This window comes from Gobius niger, assembly GCF_951799975.1.
Source record: "Gobius niger genome assembly, chromosome: 11".
In the NCBI taxonomy this organism is placed as follows: Eukaryota; Metazoa; Chordata; class Actinopteri; order Gobiiformes; family Gobiidae; genus Gobius; species Gobius niger.
Window position 1 is genome coordinate 9,652,792 of NC_136862.1, and position 25,044 is coordinate 9,677,835.

At 41.6% G+C, this 25,044-nt stretch overlaps 1 protein-coding gene across 16 annotated transcripts in view; it reads right to left on the reverse strand.

Annotated features, from left to right (window-relative positions):
- Window positions 1-25,044, reverse strand: part of dlg2 (discs, large homolog 2) — a 206,328-nt gene that overhangs the window by 81,458 nt on the left and 99,826 nt on the right. Inside the window, exon 1 of one of the 16 annotated variants that reach the window (XM_079565571.1) lies at window positions 8,343-9,204. The exons of the other annotated variants lie outside the window; for them this stretch is intronic. Within the exon in view, the coding sequence (XP_079421697.1) occupies window positions 8,343-8,714 (372 nt within the window). The 5' untranslated portion in view covers window positions 8,715-9,204. Of the gene's footprint in view, window positions 1-8,342; window positions 9,205-25,044 lie in introns of those variants that run through there. 16 annotated transcript variants of the gene reach the window in all.

Sequence of the window (25,044 nt, forward strand, 5' to 3'; positions counted from 1 at the left end):
CAAATCCAACGTCAGAAATGTAAAGAATATTGTCTTAAAATCATCTTCCCACTCCCACTTCAGTGTCCCATGACCCCGCACTCTGGGAACCACAGTGCTCTCAGTGGAAGGCGTTCACAACACAAATCCTACATGTTTAAAAGCATTACAACCTCCAAAGTTCAATCTGTGGGTAATTTCTTTTTTTTTCAACAGTGCAAAAGTAACTGGCTACATTGTTATCGTTTTTTTTTATTCCATACATTGAGAAGCGTCACACGAGTACACCGGACGGCAGCTGTTATACTTGGAATTGTTTGAAAGCGACCACAAAAAACGTCAATAAGAATTTGCCGTGATTGAGCGGCAGCCATTTAAGACTTGCATGTCTCAGCATCTTCAATCAATAAAAGAGCAATTGAAGAAACTTTGCACGGCATAAAGGTCAGGAACGGGAACAAAGTCGGCTTCATCAGTGCTTTGTCATGAACGAGCAAAATGTCACAATGATTTAGATTTCATGGGACATTATTTAGTAAGAATTACCCATGCACAGCAAAAGGTTAATTACCAAAAAGCATCCTCTTCATCATTTCAAGTCAATGCATAATGCAGTATGTCAATCAGCAACATTATTCAATCAAAATGTCATTAGTTATTCGAGTGTGCTCAAATCAATGTCTTGGATTAGTGTTATGATTATAAAACTTTTAACCCTTCGATAACACTAATAATACAAATTTTCTGCTTTTGTAATGGAAAAATAAATATCTTTGATCAGTCAAACAGTTCTTGCACGAACAGCCTCAAAAACAAACCAGGAAAAGATAAATACTCAGTGCTCTCAGCAGGTCATTGAAGACGGCACAACTCTTAATCCAACACCACCAATTTGCTCAAATGTCTCTCTCATGTCGACGAGAAATGTTTTAGTCCGAGGCAGTGCGTCACCCGAGACAGTGACAAAGTGACTCAGAAGTGAGTTTAACAAGAGCCTGAATGATGACCATTCTCCACTCGCGGCGAAGTGGGAAAAAACACGGCGTGATTGTAAGAGAAAGTCTGTTTGTGCGAAGAATATTGAGTGAGATTAACACTCCATGGACTGGCGGAAAATAATTTGCTCTCAATGTGCGTATTAAACATTGAACTCTATTTGCTCAAACCACACGCTAAAGAAAAACGAAATCTTTCCACTGAATGTTTCTGTTTCTACACCAGACAGTTTAATGCACATACTGTAGACTTAAAACATACTAAAGCAGAGGAGAGCAAACTAAGGCCCAGGGAGCAGTTGCAGCCCTCAAATCCGGCCCGCGAACACCTAAACCCGACAACAGCCCAGCTCTAAAAACAACAACCACTGACGATAAGAGTGAACAACACATTTTTCTCTGACATCACAGCATTGTAAACAGCCGATGACTTAAAGGTCTTATATCATGGGGCTTTTAACCATGTTGTTATGCTATTTCCTTATCAAAAACATCCCCAGAGTGTCAAACAGGAAGAGCCCAACGTAATGCCTTATGGCCTGAGTTTAATTCATAAAACAGCTTTTTTCATTATTTCTGTTGTAAGAAAGAAATAAAGAAAAAGGAATTAGGAAGTGCCTGATGCGTCTGCGCAGCCCCTGTGAAGAAAAGAAACGCGCCCCTGAGCGTCTGAACAGATGTCATGTTTGCACTGAAAGTTGTGAAGAAGGAGCTCTTTCTAACCTACTCTGGATACCTGTTCTTTTTTCTTACCTAACGATAATGTCACGGAGAAAAGAGCGTTTGGATACAGAGTGACTGACTTTAATCAACCTTCCTAAAGAAGAGGCCACTCACCAGAAGTTGAAATTTCTTTCCGGGATTCGGCTATCAGCTAAAATAGTGTTTTTCTGTGACTGTCTCTAATGGATGTTTGGTGAGCCTTCGCCAGAATCAAAGTGGATTAACTTTTATAACCAACGCGAGTCCCATAATGTAAACACCCGAGGGAGCGGCCAGGTCAGAGCAGTGAGTCAATCAAAACGTGTGTTTTGTGTGTTAGCCATTTATGAAGCTGTGTTGCAGATGCCGTTCAAAATGCTGAATTTCAACTTGATTTATGCTTAAAGGAGCTTCATGTAATTTTCTGTATTAGAATAAAATTTGCTTTGTCCTTTAGTATATGGTAAAAGCAGACATTTATCCAAAAAACACTGGTTTTCGAACCTTTTAAACAGTCATAAAATGTCAGGCTAGTAAGCATTTTATACAGTGAAGTGACAGTTTTCCTCCCTGAAAGCTGTGAAACCTGGTCTAAACTCAGTCCTTGTGATGCATTTTGATGTTGTAAATGCATTAGGAAAGTTTGAGATGAGTTTGGACCAGAAAATAGCAATTTGAAATTTGAGTGACCCTGTTTCTTTGTACAATCAGGTATAGCTCCTTTAATATCTCCGTGATACTTAAACCTATCCGCATGAAACAAAAACTATTGCAAAGTTCTAGTCTTCTCTCTTATAGCATGAACTAGCGTCAAATGACTGTCTCATAAAGGTGTCCAAAAGTGGAGACAATATTGAAAAATGATGTGACTGATGTTGGTCAGATAAAAGGGCTATCAACCGTAAGATGAATGCTGTATCTGTAGTTTTCTGTTTGGAGATTTCTTTCCCAAACTGTTTCTCTTTGATTAAGCAGTAAAGGCCCCTGCCCAAAGTGAAATTACGACATGACAATCTAGAAAGTTCTGAACGCAAACTATTCGACTTAATTGACAGGTCGTCCAAACAGTGACTGGATCAGCCTCATACCTGATCTAAGGTTTCTTTTTGGTTGAATTCTACCGTCTTGTTTCAAAGCAGCCAACTGTACAAAGCCACAGCTTTCTGCAATGCAGCAACATCTCCCGCCTCTGTGTTTATAACAAGGGAGAGCAGTAAAAGATATTAAAAAGTGGTTTGTGTATACCCTGAGAAGAAGCGGTTCCGACAATCCAATCACGGGCCAGAAGGATCTGTCATTCAATGCTTTCTGCTGACTTCTGCTTGTTCGTTTGCCGACAGTACATACAGACTGCTCACACTAAGACTGTGCACTTAAAATTAAAAAAATCACACAGAGTTGAGCAAAGTCCGGAGCTGATTAATCTCGTACTGTATGCACGAGTTTGTCTGGCAGCCCTACAGTCTCTCTACCACATGTGTGCACACAGACCCCCCGAGATGTACGGGCCACTCAACTGAACACATAAACGGGATGCTTAGCTGCACTTAGGCTCATTCCTCTTCTTATTCATGGCCACGTGACATGCCTCCAACTGCACATTAAAGCAGTGGTCCAGCAGCAAAGCTCTGCTCACTCGCTACAATGCTCCAGGCTGTTCGAAACTATACGAGCGATAATATCACCACATCAAGTGCTGCATTATACAGGCAGTGTTTCAGCACAGAACAAGTGAGCGCACGGCTCATACAGACGTCCTCATTGCATTAACTCGTGATGATTCTGAAGACAATCATTGATAACATAGTGTTATAAACGATATTGGGAACATGATCAGTTCTTTACAAAGGTCTGCAAATGGATCCTGTAGATTTGACAACACAGTTTACTACACAAAATACTCAGAGTTAAATTATGTACTTCATGAAATCCTCCTGAACATAAAAAAGCATGTTCTGTTATGAATGATCTGATTGTGATTTTAAATTCATGATCAGGCATGATAATGATGCAGCTCTCAAGTCATTAATAAGGTCTGGATCCATCAGCAGCTGATACTGCCGTCTGTTTATGGTGAGTTACGGTTAGTTTTAGATTTGTTTTATTTTTTTTTACACATACTGCCTATTTGCAGACCCTGAGTGTTTCTAAGAGCTGTATGTAGCAAGTAAATTTCTCCATTGTGAGATCAATAAAGGCCATCTTATCTTATTTTATCACGTAGCCTATAAAAATGAAGTGACGCATGTTTGAAAAATGAACACTTCATTCATTGGGGACCAGTATATAGTAGTGATTTCAAAAATAATCACTGAAACAATAATGTTTTTTATGATTATTTTCATTGTGAATAACAGAATGACAGTCTAATCAGTGGAATGTGTGGGTTTGTTTTCGCACCCTGAGGTCGCACACAGCTCACACATTTTATTAAAGTGTGATGCATCTTTTTCAGTCATGCATGACCTATGAGCATCACAGCAGTTCATGCGTTGGAGTGCCCTACTTCGGCAGAACATCAACAACTTCATCCTGTGATGAAACGGTCCTCACCTGCAGATGCAGTCAGTTTCTCGAGTAAAAACCACAACTGAGGACTTGACCGAGCTGCATGTATTTCCTGAGAGGATTCTCAGACTTTTACTGAATTTTTCCTCAATAATTTAAGGGCCACTATGTATAATGGCTCAAGAAAACAGGGAAACCTATGAATAATTCACAGAATCCGTGTGTAAAAATAGTCAACAACACAGAGTGGAATGTGAAGGTCTGAGGAAAAGCCAAGATGAATGAGAAAGTGAAAATAAAGTACATGACAGAAACAGCTCTTTTCACACCATTAACAACAGCAGTGACGGATTCCAATGAGCTCAACATAATTTAGCATTAGTAAATAAAAGGAACAGGAAAAACTGTCTTATCTATCTAATATTGAACCAACCTTTCCCTGTCCATAAACCCTCTTGAAAAGCAAACATGCTTCTCTGTGGGGTAGTCAATTATACAACAGTACATCGTTGGTAGAATAAGTGTTTCTTTCGTCTGTAACCTCCACAAAGATCGCGCTGACAGAGCCGCAAAAGGTTCTCACAGTGAAATCAACGTACATCTTGTCCCATCTTCATTAGCCCCCTGCTGTGACTCTACAGTAATTCTCCACATTATAAAAGACGCCTCTTATCTCCAGCGCAGGTTAATACAGACGGCACTATCTCTCCGCCCGACTGTGGCCCACGCCGCATGATGGATGGCCTCCTATTACTTCCCACCGGCCTTGCCTCTGGTAATTCGGCTTGTGTTATAATTGCACAAATAACGCGCATCCCTGTAGGTAAACCATAATTAGACTTGGCTGGTGTATTACATAATGTTGCAATTCAGCCCCGCTGTCCTCAGGGTTAAATGTGGAGCTTTTAGTTTACGCACAGTTTTATAATTGTAAACTAAATTAATGGGTATAATGCTTTTCCCAGGTATAATAATATCACACACATCTTTAGCACTGTCTTACACTTTGTTGGTTTGAGAATGAACAAAATATTAATAAAATCCAATAGCTGCACTTCCTGGTCTCCCATAAGCCCCTCCTCTTGCTCCTCTAGGCTGCACAGCTGTTTCAATAAAAAGGGAACAAAATGTAAGTGCAAACGTCGCAATGAGCAAATCGCAAAGGCTTCGATCATTTAGAGTGGGCAATGTGATTTACGAACAGCATTTCTTGTCAGTAACGCTGTGAACGTTAATTCTCCTGGAAAATACTAAATGTTCACAGAATCTGGATTTTAAAGGGACTATACAGAGTTTAAACCACAACTGCCACTAAAATCCTGCACTGTCTCTCAAGCTGCAGTTACGCAGCTTGAGAGACAGCTGCGTAACTGCAAAATGCAGTATGGAGGACTGCCCACCTATTTTTGAACATTTTACTTGTTTATCAGGATTTTAAAGGTAATTTGTGTAATACCCAGCTCTGAACGATCGCTCGAGACGATGAAGCGATGGCCAGTTTGAAACGTCTGAATTCTGAAGTAGCCATATTTTCCCCAGCGCTACAGGATATCGCTGTCTTCTCAAGAAATGCTTTCTGAAGTGAAAATTCGGTCAGTTCATTCATCCTTGAAATCAATTTCATCAGAGCCCGCTTTTGCCAGTAATCCCATGTTTTTTTTGTTCTCCGGAGTGCGAGTATGATGTGTAAAGCATTTGAAAACAACACATAGAACTACGGCTTCTTGCTCATGTCGTTTGTGTCCCGAGCTTTACTGCACAGTCTCTCCCTCACCTCCATGAAAGCCGACATTTTGGATCTAATTGGAATCGGTTGCATTGATGTCATTCAAGAATTTGAGGTCATAATTTCAAATGAGGGGCAGAGGCCTATGTATACAGCACTATGGGAGATTCACTGTTTTGGAGGAAAATAACATTCAAATACTGTATGTTGAACCTTCTTTAATTATGAACCGGATCCTCAAACCTGCGATATTAATACTTTCACTTCGGCAAGTCCTTTTAACAAACTGAAATCTTCTTTAGTGAGTGAAAACATTTTTTTTTTTTACAGTCATTCACACTCATTCACACAAAAGTGTTGTTTCCTTCCATATTAATTTTCTGGTTCCTACAATATAAATCAATGCAGTCTGCAAGGGATAAAGTCCGTGAAGCACACAGGATTGTGTGTGCTGATAGTACTAACCGTTAACAGTTAATTTTACTCATGTTCATTCATTACAAAACTGTTTTTATTCCATTTCATTTTTCAAACTTTTTTCAAAAAATAAAGGACACTATCTTCACCAGACCAGGTTGTCAATGAAATTAGATGATTAGAAAAAAATCTTATTTAGTGCTGACATTTTGCTTTATGTGGACCAGACATTTTAGAGACACTGTATTAGTAAAACTAGGTTGAAGCACCTGCATTTTGACAGTTGAAAGCCAACTTCTCTCACAGAAATGGCCTAAACTATAGACTCTAAAGTCAGTGTTTCCCTGGCCTGGCGAGACCAGAATGATACCCCTCTATATTTTTTTAATACAGAGGGGTATCAATCTGGGACTCACGCCCTTGTTGGCGGCAGTGCTTAATTTGATCCCCCTTTAAGAGGATCGGGCAAAAAATGTATCGGATATAATGGTGAGAGTGTTTCGGCAAATGTTTTGGCCTGTTTCACCAAAATCATCACATCAGACCAAAAGTGTTCCTGAAAATACAAATTTACAAATTATCAGAAAACTCAAACGAGCCCGATCAGTGTCACTTGCGGGGCGGAGAAGTTCCCTCAATAACAATCTACGGGCGGCGCACAAGACAGAGAGCTTTATTCCAATCGGTGGTAAATTACCAAAAACACATCGACAGTAGGTGAGTTTTGTGATTCATAATAAATATTCACGCTGAACTCGTAATAACGCCGCATCAACGACAAATGCCCGCCCTTCGCTGATTGGTTTACTCCACTTCCTGTTTGCTTGGAAATGGAGTTGATGCCACGGTCACCAGTCTGGTTTCCAGGCAAGTGTTTCCCTCCCAGGGGTACGGGGACCCCAGGGGGTCCTGGGGCACTTAGCAGGGGAAACTTGGAAGTGTTTCAGAAAAAAGGTGATCATTTGAGACTTTCAAAGGAACATCAATTTTGGATTGTTTTTCAGTAAAAGGTTTGAATATGAGAATAGTATTCTAGCTTTATTAGGTAGTTGATCCTTTTGTAAAAAAATATATATAAATGAGCGACTCAAGAAAAAAAAGGTGATCATTTGTTTCTACTTTATGAGAAAGTGGAGTCAAAGAAAATGTAACAAAACAAAGCAGGATAAACATCGTTAAAAAGACGGAGAATTCATCACATCCAAAAGACGGCAAAAAGTCAAGTCTTGCACAAGTTCTGTGCGGAGAAAACCAAAATGCATAATTTGGCAGCCTCTGATGTCTGTGCATTTCAAACAGGCTCTAATCCTCACATAATCCTCCCAGTCCCAATTGTGGCAGACATCATAAACAGTGGCTGCCAACGGGCTCCAAGAACTTCAAATTGATTTTTTTTTTTTATAGATAGAAAAAAGATGGGAAACACAGCCAAGCAAGATTACGCATCTATGCAAGGTTTGAAGTCAACATGATTGCTGTGAACTCAAACTAAGACATTCTGGGCTCCGGCTAATTGGAAAGCATGACAGTCCTTTGTTTGTGCATCTGAAATGCTTGAGCGATATCTCTCAATCAGCTCATTAAAGATCATGCGCAGACTATTCGCCTCATCAGAAAGAAGACGCTGGTCAAGAAAGTGGATTTTCTTCTACATTCATTTGACAGAAAGAAGAATTTAGATTTAGGATGGAGCTAAAAGAGAGACTTTCACTTTGGCAACAGAGCATGGCATCCAGCGTAAATCAGTAAGTTAACATTTTATGCCAAAAAGGAAAGAAAAATGACAAAATACGGAAAATTGTCTGGCAAAACTTGTAGATATTTGTTTTGAATAGATTTATAAATACCTTAAACATGTCTGACAAATATCTGATCCGAAAAAACAAACCGCTCGTGACAACTCCAGGCCTTATCACAACAACAACTAACGATTTCTAGTTTCTACACAACAGTCTCCCGTCACCGGAGCCAAATGCAAATCCACCAGGATCATTCTGACAGGACCAGGCTTTTACCTGATACGGTTCGTGCCAGTTGTGATGGCAGCCACACTCTGCAGGCCACAGGTCGCAGCTCCCCCCCTTGGCCCTGACTGATCCAAAGTGACTGGGACTCCGATGGGACAGGCTGTCCGAGTGATGCCAGCCGCCCGGGCGACCCCCCCTCCTGGGAAGGGTGGCACCTCCGGGCACTGATGCGTAATGGTAGCGCTGGCTCGGCTGTTGGTGATGATGCTGCTGCTGCTGATGCTGCTGCTGCTGTTGGTGATGGGGATGGAGATTGCCGGGCTGCTGTGAGTGCCAGCTGTAGGAGCAGGGCATCTCTCTGTCCTCCCTGGCGTCCAGCTCTGAGAAGCAACTGTGCTGTTTGCTCAGGTACGCTGTCATGCTGCCGACGCGCACAACGCTGACCTCCGCTTGCCACAGCACTTGGCTCCTTCCTCTGGCTTCCTCTGTCCCCTTCGCTGGTTCAGTTATCTGACAAAACGCGCTCCCTGGCCGCCGTACGAGCCGCTCGCGGGATGAATGATGAATGAAGCGGCTGGCTGCCTGGCTGCTGGAGCAGTGCGGGCTAGTGAGGGGGGAGTGTGCGAGTGGATAAACGAGGAGGAGGAGAGGGAGGAGAGGGGCACGGAGTGAGAGTGAGTAAGAGGAGGTGGGAGGAGAGAAATGACGGCGAGAGGGAAAAAAAGATGAATACAAGGCAATGACGGGACGGAGGGAGGCAGTTAAGAACAGCAGGAGACGCGGAGAGCGGGAGAAGCGAGAGAGCTGTTTGGAGTGTTGGCGTCCAGCCCTGTGTCAATAAATGAGTCAACTGACAGCGTCCGCACCTCCAGGCAGGCGATTGATGGTCTCCGCTGCAGGGAATACCGCGGATTGAACTGCAAATCCCAGGTTTTTCTGCAGGAGAGGCAGTTATGCTCCAAAGGTCAAAGGATGGACGGCAATGAATAATATGTAAAGTCGGAGAACGTGCAGGATACTAACGTCTGGTCTCTTCTTAATTCAGGGTCAAACGTTACAACTGCACTCAGAATCTATAAACAGAATTTTACCTTTAAACTGCATTACCATAATGTCTTTCTGTAAACTTTGTTCTGTTGTTTTGGGGGATTTAACAACAATCAAATAACCATTGTAGCAAAGCATTTTTCTCTTTTTGGTGCGCTAGTTATATAGATTTTTGAATGACTGTGTACAGTGTGAAATAGACATTGCAAGCCAACAAATCTTGATGAATTGGATTGTAATAATATATTTGTATTATATATCTCTCTATAGTTTGTAAAAGGAGGAAGAAGAAAACACTCAATACAATAAAGTCTAAAAACTAAGGTGTTGTGCAGCTCTCTTCATGCCTTAAAGGGGCTACATGCAAGTTCGCCATTTTATACTCACTACTGCCACCTCAGGTCATACGTGTAACTGCAGCTTCTATATTAAGCTCGTGCATGACGGCACTTCGGACCCGAATTAACACCAATTTGAGTGACAGAGCAGGATTTTAGAGGAAGTTGTGGCGAATAGGTCTGGGCTTATTCTACACATTAGGACATTGTTGGAACATGTAGGGGGAGGAAAATACTCAACTTTTACTGACATTTTAAACTCTGTATAGTCTCTTTAAGATAAAGGGAAATCAATATATTTCTACGTTCTTTCATGCAAAAGCCTCCTAAAGAACAAAGTGGATGTACATAAAGGTGTGATCTCTATAATATGAGCCCTGAGATTCATAGGAATAGAATAGAAGGGAGCTGCTGATTTCAGGCTAAAAGGTGCGATCCACTTCAAAAATTACATATCTTTTTAACACCAGTGAAGTATCCTCCTTCAATCCCATATTAAGTAATTCGAATTCAAAATAAACTATAAGAAAAAAAAAAAACACCATCACAACTAATCTCACAAGCCACTGATCCTGAGATTGAAAATTCCCAAACCTTCAAAAGCCAATCTCACAGCTGATGAGCAGCAGCACAGAAATGAATGCTGCTGTTGTGGGGCCGTCTGACTGTGCCATCAGAAAGTGCATTTCTCGGCCCCACCTCCTCCCCCTCCTCCTCCGCCTCAGTCACATGTAATCAGGGTCATGTGGCTTTAAGTTGCGAGCAAATGATGCCAGAACATCCGGCTGCTTCAGCATCAACATGTGCTGAGACACAAGCGGCTCACGGCACTACAAACAAAACTGCAAACCCAGGTAAAGCGCGGACGCAAGTTTAAAGTTATTTTGTTTTGTTTAAAAAGGTGTGTTCAGCTCTTAATGATTCACTGAAACAACATTTTTGGAATGCAAGTTTGACGAGTTAATATGTACCTGTCTGGTCTTTGTGCGTGCGCTCAGTCAAGCAAAACGACCAAGGATGTTGTTAGCATTTGGCCTCTCCCAGCTTATTCCAATAGCTCCACGGGCACAAAGACCAGACAGGTACGTATCAACTCATCTAAGCTCAGGTAAGAACATATCTCAGAAAGGAAAAACGGTGGCCTGTTCCATTAAATGGGACATTCAACAACTTGCCAGGAATCATTATGGGTTCAAGTCGTGGCTCTAATCCTTCTTTCGTTGTAATTTTGTAGTAATGTGCTTGCAAATTATGTAGAAAATCCCAAGGTTGGAGCAGGAGTGTATTGTAAACAAATAAGTATGTAAATAAATAAATGACTCTGCACAGCCCAAACCACTAGGGCTGAACGATATGGACAAAATTTCATATCTCGATATCTATGCCAGATATCCCAATATCGATACGATATAACTACGGGTTCGGTGAAAACCAAGCATTTTTGAGAAAAATAAAAACATCATAATACAAAAGAGTGCAGTTTTATTGATGAAAATCTACATCGTTTATATCTTGTTTTTCGATATTAATATCTTGAATGTTCATACCTTAATATCAATACGATAATGATATACAGTATCTTTCAACCCTCTCTAGCCGCTAGTTGGAGAGCGATCGATAGTTGATTAACTGTTACATCCCTGAGCATTTTCTCCGGTTCAGCTTTACCCAAATCTAAGAGCTTCTCGACTGGAGAGTTCACAGCCTCTAGGCCAGGGTAATGCCTCATTTGAAAGCTAAGACCTAATAAACTGATCTGAACTTATTCATATTTTTTGCTGTCGCATTTTTGTCACTTTTTTGTTGCTCTTTCATGGCTCTCTTGTTGATTTTTTTTAAGTGGTTTTGTTGTGTTTTCATCATTTGTTGCTTTTTGTCATGTTTTCATCACTTTAATCAAAAAAATGTTTCTTCATCACTCTATAGACAGGTTTTTGTCGCTGTTTTTATTGTGTTATTTTTGCCTTTCCGTTTTTGTCGTCGCTCTTTTGCCACATTCGGGCTTTCAGATTGAAGTACGGCTGAACTGGAGAAACATGCTCGGTTCACGTGGGGGTTGAGAGTTTAAGGCTCGCTTGCTGTTCTCGCACAGACTCTCCACATCTTGCCCCCGCAGAGCAGCAGCGATGAGCCCTCGTCAGCTGCTTGTCCAGAGACAACGGCGGTCCGTCGAGTCCAGCTGATGACGAGTGCGCCCTGCATCTCTCCAGGCGAGTCGCGGGGAGTGCACTCCAGTTCACAGCTTTACAAACACACAGGCGCTCCAAGGATCACAACCTTCTGCTATCTATTGGAGTAAAGACGCATCTTACATGTAAATTACTGTCTGAGTAAAATAAAGCAACTCCAGGTATGTTTTTGATGAGGGAAAGAGCTGAAAATGCCAGACTGCTCATTCACTCACACCCGTCCTCCAACATCACCACTCACACCGCCTCCTCTCTGCCGACGCCAACCTTCTCACACCCATCACCCAAGCACCGGACCCTTAGGAGACTGAGCCTTTGCTGCCGCTACTCCCTGCACTCCTCAAAACTCTTTAAACTGGCATTTACTTCATGTATTGTCTTGTCTTTGTTTCACTAGGAAAACCGGCTTTGCGTGTCCACAAAAGAGCTCTACAAGTTTGATTCGTGCTTAACTTCAAAATGTGATACTATGAACCTCCAAAATCAAATGTGTATTATTCACTGTGACCCTTTTTCATCTTCACCACCATTTCATGTCATAACAGCGCACGATGAAAAGCCTCCCCGTTTTCCAGTGCGCACATAAGCAATCACATGGCGTATTGCACGATGCGCTCGTCTAGTGTTTGCGTGGGAGTTATCATCAACTATAGAGATGACCACAAAAGCAAGCAGCGATGGAGAATAATGGCTCATCAGAAAAACAGCGCCGGCCTCACAGGAGAGAGGGTTGTGTGGGCGGAGGGGAGCACGGCTGGCTGGCCGGACGCTCGCTTTAAAAGATTACACAAACAGAGACCTTTTTGGGCTCGCTGCCATTTCTGACATCCGCCTCTCGCCGCTCTATTTACAGACGTGACGGGGTTAACGCAGAGCTGAGATCACAGCACGGGCGTCCCATTCAACGAAGCATGGTCAAAAAAAGGCAAAGTTATAACAAGCAAATGCACCGCTTATCGTCTGACAGAAAAAGCCGAGGAGTTCCCAAACACAGACAGATTTAGTTCAAGATCGCTTCATGACTCTTGATCTGACACGGAATTGACATTTCCATATGTTGAAAAGGCGGTGCAGCAACTGTGCTACAAGAGATACCAGTAGCCAGCAGACCACAGTAATACACTGCCTGAGTCACATGCTTTAATACTTTGTTTGTCGTCTTTAGCTTTGATTACAGCACATATTCGCTGTGGAATAGTTTCAATAAGCATCTGCAATTAGCATCTGCATCTGCAATAAGCACTTAACTAAATCTAAAAGTACAATAATGTGATAGACATAAACTCATAGGCAAACTAAATAAGAGGCCCTTAAATGTAGTGTCGGTTCTGGTGCCACATTTACTGCCAAAGTAACACAAAATGGTAATTTCAACTTTTATGATTTGCAGTTTGCTGAAAACCACATGATCAGCACAAAGTGTCCTCCTGCTTAAAGGAACAGGCCATTGTTTATCTATACTGAGATATGTTCTTACCTGAGCTTAGACGAGTTTATACGTACCCGTCTGGTCTTTGTGCCCATGGAAGAGCTTGGTAGCTTCCAACTTCACCCCTGTTTGGAGCTATATGAATATACTGTGAGAGGCCAAATGCTAACAACATCTTTGGTTGCTTTGCGTGACTGAGGGCACGCACAAAGACCAGACAGGTACGTATCAACTCCTCTAAGCTCAGGTAAGAACATGTCTCAGTATGTAAAAACAGTGGCCTGTTCCTTTAAAGAGCAGTTGCCCCTACCTCTACATGACTCGGATTCGGACTCATGACCCACGTCTCAGAGATGTCTCCAGACAACGTGACAGTTAAGCTGCAGTGACATCTTCTCTGTTGCGGAGATGTCTCTGTGACTTCTCTGTTATGTCACTGTTATGTCTCTCTAAGATCCCCTTGGTATCCAACAGGTCTTGGAGACATTGCAGGGACGTATTAGAAATGTCTTACAGGTTGCGTACAAGAAATAGTATCCGCGACGAAGCCACAACTGCAAAGACTTTTAAGTCAAACCTGTTTGTTTTCACCGAGACTCCCTGGAGACTCACACCCCTTAATGCAACTCCCACAGTGAATTCATAAATACACTCATTGATTCATCTCCACTCACTTGCCTTGACTATACCAACAGTACATATGGAAGTGACTCACACACAAATCTGTTCGCCGTGTTTACAAGTTCAATGTTCACTCCTCATGCATCAACGTAATGGCAGTAAATATCTAATTATAAATATATCGTCAACTTGTTGTGGAGAAAAGGCCCTTTTTGTTTGAGCTGCATGCATTATTATATTATTTACCTGTAATAAACAAACATCAGGGGTCATTCTGCAAAAACATGCACTCAAAACACCAGGCAAAATGCAAAACTGTGGCAAAGAAGAGAGTTCTGCAAACAGTAAATTACTAGCATTGCTGTAACAAAATGTACAATAATATACACTTAAGTAGAAGAGTGGTGTAAAAATGGATCGATATAAAAGCTAATACTGCTTTAAATGTACTCCAAAGGCTCTATACCTGAATTAATCCTGGCTTAAACTAGGGCTGGGTGATAAATCGAATGAATTCAATTAATTCATGCTTTTAAAAACAGACAATGGCTAAACTGTAAAATCTAGTCTGCCGCTCCATGTCTGCACAACGAGCGGCCATTTTATCAGCGTTTTAGATGCTCTGCAGCAAAATGACACCAGTGGAGAAGCAGAGACTTTCTGGCGATCTGCTGCTTCCCAATGTTGTGTTTTAAGAAGACGTGGTGGAGTTTTCTTTCCCACTTTCCTCCAGTCTGCTCCTGTGCCTTTCTCTCACTCTGCTCTGAACGGACCATTTAACTCCGCCCCTTTCCCTTGAGTCTCCATGGAGACGGGTGTCAATCACAGCAGAGTCATGAAGACAATAAAACTAAAACAATTTGGAAAACTCCATGGGCCAGATCTTGTTGCAGCGCACAGGGCGGCCCGGGCTCTTGGCGAATTATTTTCCGAGTGGCGGCGCTATATGTGCCATTCGCCTCCGCCACCTGTGAGGGGGCGTCACAAGAGGAGGTGACTGCACTGATGGAAACACGGCTGACATTCACTTCCTCGTTTACATTGCGCTGTCTTGCGTTCTTTCTTAAGCCTTAGGCTCTCACAGGTCAAACTAAAAACTTTATTTACCCCATCGTGAGCTAAACGATGTTCACATCTCGAGAGAAAAAGAGCTACAGCGTCCGCTGGGCGCGGATCGGCCCGCGCTTGGCTGTAGGGGCAAGATCACAAAGTGCGCTCCTACTGAGCGCAAAATGTCATGCTATCGTCTCCGTTTTGATGCACAAGATCGGGCCCTAAGACTTATGAAGAGGTTTTACTTTTGAGAGCAGACAATTTTTAAATAAAAAGGGTTATGTTTTCTTAATGGGCCTAATTGTAGCTACATTATAAAATATTAATGAGCAGGACTCAGTCTTCTTCATATGAAAGATCAGGGGACTTTTTAAAGTTTATTTCAAATAAAATTGCTTAAAATCGTAATCATCCAAAAGGGGTTTTGGCCATATGGCCCAGCCCTAGCTTAAACTATGTCCAAGCCAATTCCCAACATTCCTAATGCATTTCTAACATCTCGATATTTCACAGGGATGAGTATATAAGCATGTTTCACTGCCTCCAGGGTCACTTTTCAACAAAAACTCGTCTGCAAACTCTCAATCGATAAGAAATGCTTCTGAAGTATTTTTCCACAAACCCCGGCATGTGGAGGAGAAACAAATGCTGTTTCACTACAATTAAAAAATATATAGTCCGATTCAATGCTTGAGCAACACACTACTGTGATTTCCTGTCTTTGGAGGATATTACTGTATGCTGCAGTGCAATAAAGGCCTCTACATTTGCCAACTGCTTCTGATTATCGCTGCAGTTCATCGGCTCACAGTAACGGCTTTCCAGCTCATTTTCATTAATTATATTGTCACACATTTCGCACGATATGAACCTCTAGGTATAAGCAGCCCGGCAAAGCAACAGCGCCGGACTGAAAATCTTTACTGAATGATTGTTTCTGCTGACTCATGCTTCTGCTTTCAGTACTTACATAATGCACGGCCGAGCCCATATCTCACTTTGTAATAAGGCAATGCTTTTACACAAGGTGAGTGGGGACATGGCGGTGACAGCGATGAGTACCAGTACGTGGACAGCATGAGACCAGAGCTGCCGTCGTTTCACACTGAAGGTAATCCTATGCACCGGGCCTGGAGGCAGCTCGGCGTTATCTATAACGGCTCCGAGTGCCGCACTGTGCCACTTACAGGGATTTATGGAACAGCCGCTGAAAACACTGACAGTTTTGGAAGAAGAAAACTATACACTGAGCTTGGATACAATAATATCGGTATTGTTTGGCTTATGGATCCATATTTTATTGCTTCAAAATAAATGGCCACAATTAGCAAATCGCAAAGAAAAAAAAAACATGTTGAGAAATGATGGCATTATTTTTCAGTGTTTTCTCAAATGTCGATACAGCTGCACAATATACCGCCGCTTTCGCAGTATTACGTGTCGCAATATCAATACTGCAAGTAGACACAATATATCGCAAAATCTCTGTGTTTTTACTACTACAGCCTAAAACGTGAGCATGGCAAACTTAAAAATGTGCAAAATTTCTGTGTTCTGTTCTTTGTTTTGATCCCGATTTAATCTTGTGTTGACAATCGCAAAATGTTGACAAAATAGTATTTTAAAAAAACGGTATATTGATTCATTGTACCTCACTAAATTTAGTACAATGTAATGAGCTCTGTAACAATCTGTAATAATTTGTACCTATGGGCTAGGCGCATAAAGGAATAACTTGTATTAGTACTTTGTAGGTACATGATGTAATAGGACACAAGTCTCTTGGGGTTAGGGCTTAAGGTTAGGGTTATGCCCTATTACATTATGTACCTACAAACTACTCATACATATTATTCCATTGTGTATCTAACCCATAGGTACAAGTTATTGCAGATTGTTACAGAGCCCATTACATTGTACTAAATTCAGTTAGGTACCGTGTATCAAGGGTAGTGTAAAATAAAGTGTTACCAAAAAAATGATTTTTGTTTAAACTTAATGAAAGATATGCACAAATGGGCGGCACGGTAGCACAGCGGTTAGCGCTCGTGCTTCACAGCTAGAAGGTCCGGGTTCGATTCCCACCAAGGACGGGGCCTTTCTGTGTGGAGTTTGCATGTTCTCCCCGTGTCTGCGTAGGTTTCCTCCGGGTACTCCGGTTTCCCCTACCACTAAAAACATGTACAATAGGCCAGGATGTATGAGAGTGTGTTTGAGAGTGCGCATGGGGGACGACGGATGAAAATTAGCCTAAGGCTACAATCCGGTGTGGCTTGTTCATTAACTTGCACTGTCCTGACCAAATAAACCATAAATAAAATGATTGAATCAAATGTCATTGCAATATTGAAGATATGAATTGAATATCGACCTAATGAAAATACACTGTGGACTAGGCGAGTACCGTTACATTGTTTTTAATACCAGTGCTTTGACGATACTTGGTTTTCGACACCAATCGTTTTTTTCGATACCTGTACTAAAAATGTGTCATCGAAAACAAAACAAACAGAAAAATAATGTTAATTTCTTCCATGAAGGACAATGAAAACAGCCATGTAAGTTTATTTACTGCTGTCCCTGGAGCAAACTTGTCTCTAAAGATATAATTTTTCTTTTTTTGGTACCTGCTTTCGATACTTGTTTTTCAATACCGGTAGTACCTAAACTTTTTTTCTCGATACCAAACTGTATCGTTTACCCAGGACTACTGTGAACTGACTTTAGATTTTAGATTTTTAAACACTTGTCAAAAACTACTAATTTGTTACTTCTCCAATATTGTGCAGCCTTCATTCATTCCAGTCTGTTTTTATTATGATTGCATTACTTTATAATTGCATCTGAGCCTGACATTCAACTTTCGATACTTATCCAGTTGATTTATAACAGGCATTACACAGAGACCATCTGCCTGTGATTGTTAACAACGCTTGTAAATTGTGCCTTTAACGGTTGCGAGTCTGCTATAGTCTCGTTTTATCACTGGAGCATGTATGTAGGCGTCTGCTTATGCCATTGTCAGTCGGCTCAGGTACCATTTGACCCCTGACTCGATCTGTGGATGAGCCAATCAAATTGTGACAGGTCATTTAGAGCGCCGGAGCCACTCGATCGAGCAGCTCGTCCGCACCTGCCTTTGTCGCTCTGTGGAAGGCAGTTCTCTCCTTGAACGGAGAGAGAGCGAAAGGTCGATCCGGGTGAATGGACAATTAACAGTGACTTTGGGCTTGATGACATTGAGGCTGCATGATGCATTCCTTAAGATGATCAGATAGAGGAGAGACATAAAGCGCCGCTATTTACACAAACGCATCAGATCAGTCACGGCGACAGTGTTGAATACCAATGGAGAGGTCTATGCGGGCGACTTTCGTGGAGAAAATATATCTAGAGTTGACAGAAAAGTCTCCTAAATCACTCCTACCCTCGGACCCAGGGGGGCACAAGAGCACTTAGCAGAGGGTACTTTCAATAAGTCTTTTCATCTGTTTTTTCGACAACACTATTACAACATTAGATAGATTAGATTAGAACACATAGAGAGAGGGTACTAACAATAAAAAAAAACAAAAAAAAAGGTTGGGAGACACTGCATTACGCCATCAGTAAATAATGAACTGTAGATGTTGCACTATGTTTCATGTAATGTCTCTAATTTGCCACATGGGGGCACTTACTGTTCAGGTTCAATCTGCACAGCTCACTAACTAAAGCTAACAAGAGCAGTCTGGAGGAAGAGCCTCTGTCTGCCTTTTAGAACCAAAATGTAAGGTTTAAAAACCTAATATTAGTTCAGGATTTAGGATTACTATAAAACACAGGCTAATCATTTAATAAATCAGATCTTATATCATGCAAGATTTTCTACTGTCTTTAAAAAAAAAGGGGTTTGATACATGTAATTCAACTGTGAAACCTCATACTACTGCAACTTATACAGTGTTATGGTGAGCTATACTATAACAGTAGTGTCAGAAGTTGTTTCCATGAGCAGAAGCTTTTCATTAGGCTGCCTTTGATTACAGCACACTCGCTGTGGCATTGTTAAGCTTCTGCAATGTTCAAGATCCACTGTTCATTTTTCACCTTGATCTTGTATTGATGATGGGAGAGTGTAACCACTGCGCAAAGCCTCCCACAGCACATCCCAAAGATTCTCAATGGGGTTACGTTCTGGACTTTGTGGTGCTTAATCCATGTGTTAAAATGATGTCTCACAACTCTTTTAGTTTGTGAGCAACTTGAATTCTTGCACTTTTATCTTGGAATATACCCGTGCCATCAAGGAAGAGGAAACCCATCGATGGAATAACCAGGTCATTCAGGATGTTTGGTCATTAGTGTTAGAGGATAACATTAAATCACTATTTATGATACTGCGTCAAGCTGTAAAGTCGTACTATCCGTGGGCCAAGGCTATGACAGAGATAATACAACTTTACAGCTATGACTTTACAGCTTGACCCATCATGATAAATAGCGATTTAATGTTATCCTCTAACAGTTAGGCTCATAATGATGCTGAACCTCAATCTAACCAAGTGCAGATACTCAAAACCGTGAGTTAAATCCAGCCTTTATTTTGTGGTCAGTCTAATATAGTGTTGTTTTCCTACAGGACTCTGTTTAAAAGCAGCCTTTAGTCCCGGCACATTCCGGTTCGATCGAATGGCAAGTTTCCGCAGCTTTGGGAAAGAATTGATTTGCAAATCGCACAAACTCTCTGTACCGGACACACTGTGGCAAAGTCAAACGTTAACTCAGGGATGGACGGGCCATCTGGAGCGGCGGACATTTTCCCCCGACGGCGCGGTCAACCGGTGTCAGACAGAAAGACAAAGAAACTGCCCTGGCGCTGTTTGATCTCGCATTAGCCCAAATACAAACACGCAGGTACTATGTGTGTGTGTGTGTGGGCAAGTTATAATTGTGCATCCCAGAGACCGGCTTGACTTTGGAAGATTGTGTCTCTTTGATTTGGCCGGCTCCAGACGACAGACCGACAGTGTTGGACATGAACACCGGATGAGCCAAGTCAATAATCTAACTAACACCTCGATACTGGGGGAAAGCGCGGGCGAGCAGGTGCATAAACAATAACATAAAAGAGCAAATATGGTTCAGACGTGTTAGCGCCAAGCTGAGAAAACAATGCTATTACAGCGCATTATCCGTGAGAGGTACGCACACGGCTATTTGCACCTTGTTAATAAAACGGGACATGTAATTGGGGAGTTTTTAATGAGCTATTACAAGGCTAGCAACAATGCGTGAAGAGCTAGAAATCACCGCGTTGAACAAACACTCGGATAACTCCTCGCTGTCACAATAATAACAAAGTCCCTCCAGTTCAGGGGTGAATGCTCTCTCCATTGAGCCACAGAGTTATTATAATACAAAGGCAAAGAACAAGACAAAACTGATCATTTCTTACAGTGCTGAAAATGCAAGATCGAGAGTAGTCGTTCTCAAGTGGTATGGCATCGAGAAACACTGATACCCCAAGACTACTGTATATTTCCACTGATTTTTGTTGATTTTTAACACTGAACAAACCTATAAACTTGAAATCATTGTGAAAAGAACTCATCCAAACAGCCTTTGGTGTTTTTTCAGTGGGTAAACACTGAAATAAATGTTCCCGGGCAAAGAACCACTGATCTAGAGCAGAGGTTCACAAACACAGAGTATCTCATAAAATATTTACCCTTCCAATAGGCCTAGATAAACATTCAATCATAAATAAACTGGGTAAGAAAGGGTCCTAAATAGACCTAAACTGGACAAAAGAATGTCTAAACTGGGTGGAAACCATGTCTAAACCAGGAAAAGTAAAAGCAAAAAAGCATAAATGAAAATTCATAAAATCTTAAATTGCAGAACCACTGAGGTGCAGCAGTGAAGTTCAAGCTCAACCACTTGCATTTTGTGTATGAAATTGATGGAAGCACAATCAGAAGATAAAATTGTCAATAATAAACTGTAGTCTAAAGCCCTTGATTCAAGTAGGGCTGCAAGGTTTATCAATATTGAATCACAGTCGAGGTTTTCACTGAGGTTTTCATCAGATGCAACAGATAAAAGATCTGAGTTTCCCTAAAGCAGATTCTAAAGTGTTTAGACACTATGTGATTCCATCCGGGACTTATTTTAGTCACGTGGGTGTTCCCCAGGGGTACTCTGAATGTTGGGGAAAGGTGGAAGCCAAATTCCTTCAGAAGAGGGCGCTGTCCACATCAAACCAGACTGAAAGCAGATTATTGTGTATTGTTCTAATGTGGGGCAACTTGAGCATGACTATGTTCTAAAAGCAACACGACTTCTTTCACTCATCATTTTAGAAGTTTATGCATTTTAACGTATCAAATATAAAAATAGCAAATCAAAATCACAAAGTCTTTTGCTGAAATCATGCAGCCCTAGATTCAAGTGTGTTCTGAAAAATGTCTGTTTGCTTTACCACTTCCAACACAGTCACAAAGTTCACCAACTCTCTCGGCCATTTGGTCCATTTAACTGCACTATTACAAGCCTCTGCGCATGGAAGCAAACCACGGATTTTCTCCATAAAAATCACCAGTAAAATCATCATCGCAGTAACCAAACTTACGTCACTAAGTGCATTGCTTAATTTTCCCTTTCATCACATCCACCGCATAGTTTTGCATAGTCACAATAGAGCCACTCCTTTTTGGAAAGGATAAATGTTCGGTTATTCTAAAAAGCTATTTTGCAAATGCGTCTGTTGGCACTTACAGGACTTGTCAAAATGTTCCAGGACCTAAACACGACTGATTTGATTTGCTACTTATTTTGGACAAAGAACACGGTTATTTTTAGCTGCTATATAAATCACATTGATCTTAATGCTATTGAAGGCACACTTTAAAGGGACTATACAGAGTTTCAAAATGCTAAAATTATGGAAGGTGCAGTTACACAGATGACCTGAGGTGGCAGTAGTGAGTATAAAATGGCAACTTGCATCTAGCCCCTTTAAAGGGACTATAAAGAGTTTTAAAATGTTAAAATAATGTATTTTCCTCCCCCTACATGTTCCAGCCATGTCCTAATGTGTAGAATGAGCCCAGACCTGTTCACCACAACTGCCTCTAAAATCCTGCACTGTCACTCACAAAGGTGTTAATTCGGGTCCGAAGTGCCGTCATGCACGAGCTTAATATAGAAGGTGCAGTTACACGTATGACCTGAGGTGGCAGTAGTGAGTATAAAATGGCCAACTTGCATCTAGTCTCTTTTAACTAAAGTTCTCTTTCCATTTGTTCCTTCAATAAGCTGAACATTAATAATGGCTTCGCTTTATGTGCTCAAAGAATGAGATCGGCTGATCATCAAGGGATTTCTTCTTCCCTGATGGCGTGTGCATTTTCCAAGATGACAATGCAAGGATTCATAGGGCTCACGTTCTGAGAGAGTGGTTCAGAGATCATGAGACATCATTAGCCGCCACAGAGTCCAGATCTGAACCCCATTGGGAATCTTTGAGATAGAGAAGCTTATTGAAACAATGCCACCGAGAATGTGTGTCGTAATCAAAGCTAAAGGCAAAGTCCAATATTAAAGCGTGGGACCTGCTTTGTGGCGACCATAACCATTATTACAGGAACCAATCAGTCCTACACACACTACGTTCCCTCAGGCATGGTGGGTAAGAGTGTCTTGCACAAAGACAGTCTGCAAGAGTTATGGACGAACACTGCTACCAACTGAACTACCTTCACCCAAAAGTAGACACATTTTCTTTTTCATCTTGCTTTACAAACACCACAGCGGATTATAATTCTAATATTAAACATGCTTTACAAGTTCTTAACAAACCACCTGAACTCCTGAAGTGTCACACAATAACACGAACACCTTGAACTCTTGAGGAGAGTCTAATTGTCAGGTGTGACTTTGGGAAACAAGTGTTCTTAAGACAGACACTGGCGGCACTCGCGGTGTCAAAGGCTGATTAGGAGGATCGTCATTAAACCCAGAGAACGACGATTAATAGCATGATTGGAAAATGTCACCGTAGATAAAAAATTCATATGGCAATCTGCCTTATCCGGTGAATTATTTATCCGAAGCCTTTCTGAAAACATGTACATCTCAGTCATGTGACGTGGAGGTATATCAGAATGTATTTTTCAAGCATAATTGGAAACGATTTTGAGCTTCATTGACTGATGTTATTCAGTCTTTTGTCCGAAATGAATAAATTCGAACACAAGTAGTAGATTTAATAGATAATAAGACAAGCGATCTCCTATCTCATCTCTGTAAAAGCTTTATTTTGAGACGTCCCATTAAAAGTGGGTGAAGTACACTCACTTTTAAAAGCGCTTTTATGATTTAATAAACCCCCTAAATTAGCGGAAAACACAACGGAGCGAAGCCTGAAAAGCTAACAGCAGTTGACGTGACCAATAACGGCCGTGCTTTTTCCATTAGCCGAAGCGAGGAGAAGTTGTAACAAGAATTATCCTCTGCTAATGAACTGAATAAATCTGAGTAACCTGCCATGGATGGAGAGCTGCGTTTGTAATTAAGCTTCGGGATGAGAAATGAACAGGATGTAAACACCAAAGGCCAGAGAACACGCCCTATAACACACACAAACAAAGCTGTCCTTGTTTAGTCATCAATTTAGGCACAACATCCTGCAGCCATTCACACTTTGTATTACTTTAGTGTGAGATCAATATCAATAAAGACATGTAAAATTGCTTTGACTACCGGTAGTAGCATTGTTGGTGCTTTTCTGAGCCCTAATTTGACTTTTACTATACAGTTTAGCTGCTCTTGTGCCGGAGCAACATATACCCGGGAATGTTCCGCAGTGTGGCTTTAAGTAATCCCCGGGCTAAAATCTAATTTGCAAGCTTCAAGAAGTTATACTTGTTTTAGCATTTTACAGATGACTAACTAAGAACATAATCCTAAAATTAATCCCGGCCAATAGATGGATTAAGGGTTAGTCACGGCAAATAGAGCTGTTTCATGCGCTGCTTGCTCTGTGCACTATATTGATTGTGGATTGGTTGGGGTCACGTGAAATGGCATTTACAGAAACGCCAACTGAGTCTGTTCAAACATGCACTTTCACATAGATTCCAGGCTGCTAAGGATTGCATGCTTACATTTATATAAACTTAGAGCTGAGTTTAACTTGTATTTGCCCATGGCTGTCACCTAAAGTGTGCACTGACATGGCTCTCTTTTGAATGAATAGTTAAGGTGCACATCCGCGGGGTTACCAGGTCAGTTGGCTGATTTTTTTAAAGATATTCCAAAAAATGTATGTAGCATAGCCAACATTTACCTTATTACTTAATAAAAATCACTACTTCAAAAGGCAATCTCTCAAATCAAAGGAAATCCAAGCTGATCTTCCTGTGAGAGAGACAGGGGTGTGTCTGCATCATAAGAGGAGCTCTGTGGCTCTATGACCTAGTACAATGCATTGAACATTCCAGCCACGCCGTATGTCCGCTAATTTGCGTTGGTTTTCCAGCTACTTGGGCCGCTGATACCTGCCAACCCTGATCTACAGCACACAGAGATTAGCTCTGTGCTTGCAATGACCTCTCCACAATGTGATGTCATCTATTGCTATCACCTGAAAAACATCCTCTGAGCTCAGCCTCCACTTCATCTTCTCTGCCAGCGTCTGTTTCCACTTGTACACAGTGACCACAGATGGCCACTTCGCTGGTCTCTTCAAGCTGCTCAGGTCCGGGGCCCAGCTCCTTAGCAGCTCCATGGACAGACGTTTCTTCAGTTTCCCCAGGCGCGGAGACCGGGGGGGAGCCAGCAGGTTTGGGGCACTGCCTCCATGAAGTGGAGGGCTCAGGGAAGAGCCGCTGGTCAGACTCTCCCAGCGCCGCATCAGAGCAAACGTCATGGTTTGGCTTTAATCGCTTCAAACGCTCAGCCAAGATGAGACGAATTCAGCAAACCTCAGCATTTTCCATAATTGAGTGAAACTTAATCACGGTAAAAAGAAGTTCCACAAAGTATTCTGGGGTAAAATAATCCATGGATAAAAATGAGTCTGGTATCTG